General features: G+C 46.3%; 1 protein-coding gene across 1 annotated transcript; it reads right to left on the bottom strand.

Moving 5' to 3' along the window:
- Positions 1-2,803: 2,803 nt before the first annotated feature.
- LOC104459725 (nucleolar and coiled-body phosphoprotein 1-like) lies at positions 2,804-7,007 on the bottom strand (the record flags this gene model as incomplete). Its single annotated transcript, XM_010084504.1, has 5 exons — positions 2,804-2,884; positions 3,279-3,391; positions 4,102-4,659; positions 4,885-5,028; positions 6,918-7,007. Coding segments are annotated over 5 exons (986 nt in total), but the record flags the coding sequence as incomplete, so codon positions are not given.
- Between the last annotated feature and the right edge of the window lie 109 nt (positions 7,008-7,116).

Below are 7,116 nucleotides of genomic sequence, written 5' to 3'. Positions count from 1 at the left end.
CCGGGCCAGCGTGCCCGAAGGGTGTCACAGCGCCCCTCCAGCGACCAGTGCTGGACCCTACTCGGACCTTCACGGGGCCGGTACCCCTTCTGTGGGGCGCTGAGGGGAGAGGGACAGGGGGCTGCACATGCATGATCCAGGACAGCAAAACGGGGTGGGGGCCGCACAGGGGAACTAGGACGCCGGCGACAGTGTCCCCAGGGCACCCACACGGGTACAGCACACGCCAGAGGGGGAAGTCCTGCTAGTCTAGTTCCAGCACTAACCGCTAACACGGTGCGAAGGGACTCAAGCTGCCACAGCTTGCCTCGGTGTAAGTAAACATTCTTTCATTCATTTCTTGCAGTCACTTGGCAGCCAGCTGCACAGGCCACCTTTCATTTCTGAAGCCCTGTTACAGGCACATGAGCACATGACTAAGGAGACAAGAACTCGTTGTAGATGTACACTTACGCATGCCACATCACCCCAAGCACTGACCCCCTCCCTTTTCCACACCTTTAACTATCAGATCCACTCAGACTACAAAGGCAGCAATCTTTATTTTCCGAGACATTTGTGTGCTCACAGTTGAAATATCCCCCAAACATAAAAGGTTTTAAAAAGTTTGAGTTCCAAATGTAAGTTCCTGATAAAGCAGAAAAAAAGAGAGCAAATGACAAGTCACAAGAAAGATGATGTTCAAATCCCCAGGCAGAAAATACTCTCTTCCCACCTTCCTTTGGCCTCTAACCTTTAATTCCTTGTAATAACTGTGGTCTCCCGGGCCCCTCAGCACCGCAGCCTAGAATCCAGGCACCAGGGTGATTGGGCAAGCCAGAGGGGAAGTCCTGAAAAATGCTCATTGGAGCAAGCTGCAGCTCACTTACATGGGGTGACTCAAGTCTCATCCAACCCTCAATTAGGTGACAGTGCTTTGCACACAAAGGTAGCTTCCCATAACAGGGCTCTTCCCATTGTCACCCTTTGGGGAGGGAATGGCAACAAGGAAATCAGGCCCTGCATAACCTCTCTCGGTGGCTGGCAGTTTCATGAGATGGGGTGAGCAGTTCTCACAGCCCACTACCACATTTCCCAAACGTGCACTACCGCTGTTCAATTTGTACTGGCTCTGGACTCAGCAGACTGCTCCACAAACTAAAATTAACTTAACCTACCTAACAGGGGGGAAAAAAAGTAGTCGGGGGAACCATTTTCTACTAGATGTGAGTTGCACCAGAAATAAGGAGGCAGTCACACAGCTGGACGGAAAGCAAGCCCTCCTCTCAACAGCAGTAAGCCATTATATTGCCTCAGTTGCTCATGAAATCTTAGTTTAGGCTGCCATTTACTGAACCTGTTTGAGGCTCCCCATTACTTATAGCTCACACTTCAAACCTTACAGCACCAGGCTTTATTTGCCTTAGTGCTATGGGGAAACTGATATTTTACTTCTTGAGAGATTTAACAGGTGGAGAACAGCTCAAAGAACAAGTGGTCCAACCCAGGAAAGAAATTTAAGGCATCAAATGATACATTCACCTCAACTCCTAACAAGCTGCATGGCACATTGCTGGGAGTAAGCGTAAGCTGGCACATTTTATGTTCAGAGAGAACAAGGAGTAATGCCACACTGCAGTCAAGAGCCTCTGAACAAAAACACAGCAAAAGTAGAGCTGGGTAGAAAAGAGGGCTTTATCTCCTCTGCCTCCTTATACCCATTTGCACTGAGCCAAACATCACAACCTCCATGCAGTCAGGAGTTTCTGCGCATCCCCACTCCTCACCTATGTTCCCAATGAAAGCATTATCGCCACAGCAGTACTACAGACCTTGGTCTTTCTGACAATAGCCCCAACTTGCAACTGCAAGCAATACAGTTACTCAACTACTAAGGTGTATTTAGACTTTGCTTCTCTAAGTACTCTGGTCAGCGGCCGCAACAGGACCGGAAGGAAGAGGAAAGTAGGAATTTATTGCAAGGTGAAATCATAAAAGGAACAGAAAAGAGGAAACCTGTCACACTGCAACTGAGAACTGGAGGTTAAGTTACAGGAAAATTATTTCTCTTTCTTCTACTAGATAGGCAGGAAACCAAAATTTAACATCACTGACAGCCTTTTAAAATAAGACTGTAGAAAATTTAAGTCTTGGAGGTCACCCCAGTGGTGCAATAACACCAGCTCAAGGATGGTTCCAAACTAGAGGCCTAAACCAGAATTAGAAATATAAGGGGGGAACATCCAATCATTCTCCCCTATCCCCATGCTGGAGCTGCCTGCCCCACAATGGGTTAGGGGAGGTACCACTCCAGGCGGGCTTGGTGTCCATGATGTCCACATGCCCATCCAAGCCACTCTGGTGAGCAGATGGTTTATGAAGGAAACATTCTCAGTCACTTTCAAACTTGACAGAATTGACTTGGGTTGATATAGTGCCCCCACGGTAGCTGCCTCGTTTTTTCTTAGTCTTCTCATGGCGGAAAGATTTGCCTTTAGTGAATTTCAGGATATTGTTAGCCTTTTCACCCCAGTCACCAGCTGCTCCTTTCTGTAAGGGATGAAGTGAGAGAGGACAAAGAAATTCAGGTCAGTACCCAAGAGAGTAAAGGCAATGCTTTGCACTTCATCCTACCCCGCAGACACCAGTACACTGACACGGAGCTGACACCACTGCCCCACACCCTCCTGCTGGTGCTCACACGCTTCCCAACGGCGCCTCCTGGTGGGAAAAGTTCCCACCAAAAAGTCTGCCCACGAGCACGTCTGCCGACATGTATGTACAGCAGCCAGGTGTCACCACTCTGGGCACTACCCAGCCCTACCTTTGCTTCAAATGAGTTATCAGCAACACGAGCGTCCAGCTCAATCTCTTCTTCCCTTACTCGGCGGAATGGAGAGCCTGGCTGTTAAACAGAAAGAAAATGAGTCATACAGTAAGCGCATACATGCGCATGATATTCCCTTAGTGACAACCTTCTTCCCTCCTTGCCCTGCAAATATGGAGCCCTGTTCACATCACCTCAATCTTTAAGCATTTCTCAGATTCATAATTCTTTCCCTTCAGATCAGGCAGCTCAGGGATACTCCTGCGCAAGCACATCCAATTAACCTTTGCCAGAATATTATGCACATATGTGCATTCCCTAGGGTTCTCCAGAGAAGGTTCAAGTGCTTGAGGAAGCAGCAAAAATATAAACAATCCTGTGTCCAACCTCCCCCAAAAACTCAAAACAAGTCTTCTTGTTCAGGAGGCAGAGACGCCTCACCCACCAGTCACCACAGTCCACCCTCACTCACCTGTTTCACCTTGGGAACTGTGTGTGGTGTTTTGGCTTTGACCTTTGCCTTTTTACTCTGCGGTGTCTCTGTCTCCTGAACATCTTCCCTCTTCTGTTTCTTCCCGATAGTGCCTGTTAGATGCACAGCAGTAAAACTTCAAAGGGAGTAACTGCAGTGTTAGGAAAAGTAATGGCATCTCTCTCTTAGAATGCAAACCCAGTGTTGACACAGATGTGAGACTAAGTCCCTGCATTACCTCATCCAGAAAACAGACTGCAATAACAGACACTAATAGCCATTCTGGGTCAGCAAGGATCTTACCATCCAATCCTAATGGATAATTTTGTGGAATAGGCTACCTCTATATTAATGATTTAGTGCACCTGAGAAAGTTCTGTTGGTTAAAATTTGCCAGTGCTTAGAGTTGCTCAGTATGCACTCGCACCTACCACCACTGCATTCAAAGCTGTTTCCCTCCTGGAGGGATAAAGATTGGGATTGTACACTGGGTCATTACCTATTATGTCCCACTCAACACAGACAAGGTCCTCCAGCAGACTGCCTTGCTGTCATTAACAACGTTGCGTGTGCACAGATGGCAACTGGCAACTGTACAAAAATGTGCTTCGTGCTACCACAAATTCCATTGCCAGCAGATATGCAATACAGACAAAAAGGATCACACCAAATAAAAAACTAGCTCTTCCCTCTCTGTACTGCACCAGATGGCATAACCTAATAGTACAGAGATTAGACTGAATATTGTTTAGGAAAGGCTCCCACTCACGCTTAGCTCAGTAACACTGCCCGATAGACCCACTTCCCAGACTGCAGCTAATACCTCCATTGACTTTTCCAGTCTCCTCTTCAGAGCTGCCTTCACTGCTGCTACTGCTGCCAGCAGCTGGCTTAGACTTCACGTTGTTTGCTGCTGGTTTGGATGCTTTTGCTTTCTCTGTGGAGGCAGTGGTCTTAGAACCGTTCTGTGCCCCTCTCCCTGCCTTTTTAGGCTTCTCATCCTCTTCGCTGGAACTATCGGATGAGCTGCTGCTACTGCTAGAAGCAGCCACCTTCTTCCCCACAGTTGCTTTTGCTGCCCCTGTAGATTTACCGGCTGGTTTCACTGCTGGCTTCTTTTCTTCTTCACTGCTTGAGCTATCAGAGTCAGAAGTGCTTTCTTTGGGAGCTGGGGTAGAAGGTTTGGACGATGGCTTACACACTTTGCCAGCTAATTTAGCTGGAGTGACCTTCTTCTTCTCATCCTCAGAGCTGCTGGAGCTGCTATCTGAATCAGAGCTACTTTGTGCTTTCTTTGTGGCAGCTTGTGACTTCTTTGTTGCGGGGGTTGCTGCTTTAGTTGTGGGCTTCACAGGGGCCTTCTTGTCAGAGCTATCAGAATCTAGAACGGAAAGGAAAAGAATAATCAAGGCTAAGCCCCATTCCTTCAACATGAAGCTAACAAGCAGATTCAATGTTGATACACAATGCACTTCATCAGCTGCTTCACACAACACTGCAATGGGTATTGATGTCCAACTGCACCCTCGTACCCGCCCTAGAAACAAAGAGGTCCAGGCAAACACAACATGCATGTGGAAATTCTCGTTTTCTCCTATCCCAATACCTGAGCTGTCTGAGGAGGAAGTGGAGTCTTTCTTTGCTTGTCCAGGCTTGACAGCTGCTTTTGCTGGTTTGGAAGCATTCTTCATCACAGGTTGTTTAGCTGGGAGCTTACTCCCTACCTTCTTATCATCTTCAGAGCTAGAATCTAAACCAAAAAAAGCATGTTAATAAGCTTCTTGTGCAAATTACTTTAATAACAACATCTATATAACTCATGGGGAAGTGAAAAGCAAAATGGGTTGTGGCCCAAGGCTGAGCCACTAGATAAGCAGCACTTGATGAACACTTGAGAATAGTCAGGGGACAGCATTCATCTTTCCACAGATCTTTGTTGGGAGTAAGTGGAAACAAGCAGTTTAAGTTTTTCCCTAACACATGCACAAGGAAGCAGATATCTGGAGAATAATGTAGAAGTATGGAATAAGGGACTGGAGAAAGAGAATACAGGTATCACCAAGAACAAACTCAGGGAGAAGAACCTTGAGAAATGAAGTTATGTGGTAAAGATCAAAGAACAGGCAAGAAGTTAGGATATAAAAGTTAACAAAGCAGGGAAACTGAAGTGGCAGCAGGACAGTATCTCATTTTAGCTTTCTTCTTCCTGTACCAGATGTGTTCAGCAGCAGTCTGAGGACGGACTGGAGACTCCTGTGTACAAATACACCTTTATATTTGTGCTGGCTTTGTCTGGGATAGAGTTAATTTTCTTCACAGTAGCTAATATGGGCTGTTTTGGATTTGTGCTGGAAACAGTACCCAGATATTTTTGTTACTGCTGAGCAGTGCCTACACAGAGTCAAGGCCTCTTCTGCTTCTCACAGCACCCCACCAGCAAGTAGGCTGGGGGTGCAAGCTGGGAGGGGACACAGCTGGGACAGCTGACCCCAACTGATCCAAGGGGGATATTCCACACCATATGATGTCATGCTCAGCATATAAAGCTGGGGAAGAAGAAGGAAGAGGGGGGATATTTGTAGTGATGGCATTTTGTCTTTCCAAGTAGCCATTACATGTGATGGAACCCTGCTTTCCTGGGGATGGATGAACACCCTCCTGCCAACGGGAAGTAGTGAATGAATTCCTTGTTTTGCTTTGCTTGCATGCATGGCTTTTACTTTCCCTATTAAACTGTCTTTATCTCAACCCATGAGTTTTCTTGCTTTTACCCTTCTGATACTCTCTCCCATCTCACCAAAAGGAGTGAGTGGCTGTCTGGTGCTTGTAGTTGGCAGCTGGGGTTAAACCATGACAGTACTGTCTGTCACTGCAATCTGGAATGCTAAGCCTGATCTATTCCAACATTTCTGAACACTTCAGTAACAGTAACCAAAACCTCATCCATTCGTGAGAAACTAGGCAACAAAACGAGAAGACACTGAACTCCTGACACTTGTTGAAGGGTCACACAGGCTAGTGCTAGCTGTCTGCAGACAGACAAGCAGCTGCCACCCATAGTCCCTGCTGTGGACCAGAGATATTGAGATATATAACAGGAGCACCTTGAACATGGGACAGGAAATGTAGCACACAGGGAAGTTATGTGGGAAATACAGCATTGCAAGCCTTAAACCTGATCAATAGAAGATTCAAATCACACTGCCCCCTATTTCTAGGGTCACATTAGGAGAAGGCATTTTTTGAGTCTATTTTTAACTTGCTATGGTGATAATTTTTCTATTTTGGAAATTTCTCCCAAAGCCCATAACAGGGTAACTGAAACAAAAATCTTAAGACATACATCCTCAAAAAGTGTAACCGTTAACCTTCCTGGAAAAACCTGATACACGATGCCCCACTCATTCCATCAGGCAACATGCAGACCTTTCTGCACTTGCCAATGGTCTCACTGGTGTCTCACAGTCAGGCTCCACTCTGCATAGAAGGCTGCTGTTTTTCAATTTCACAGCTTGTTAGCTATAGAGACTGCGAAGCTTTCAAGATTATAGGCTAAGGATCCTGACAGATACACCACTATATAGCGACTTGGCCAGTAAGAACATTAACAAAAAATCAAAACTTTATTTCTTGAATTACCTGAGTCACTGTCAGAACTGGATTCAGTCTTCTTGGTAGTCACAACTTTTGTTTTGGGGACAGGAACTGTTTTAACTACTACTGCTTTGCCTGCAAAAGCAAGTATAAAATTAACAGGCCCCATCCACAGCAAACCTTTGGCCCCAGATCCAAACCCTTCCAGATGTGAAGAGCTCCTGTCCTGGGTCCAGCTGGGATA

This window comes from Pterocles gutturalis, unplaced genomic scaffold (genome assembly GCF_000699245.1).
Source record: "Pterocles gutturalis isolate BGI_N339 unplaced genomic scaffold, ASM69924v1 Scaffold52910, whole genome shotgun sequence".
NCBI lineage: Eukaryota > Metazoa > Chordata > Aves > Pterocliformes > Pteroclidae > Pterocles > Pterocles gutturalis.
The sequence above is the reverse complement of the archived record's forward strand: the minus strand, read 5'-3'. Positions and strand labels throughout refer to the sequence as shown.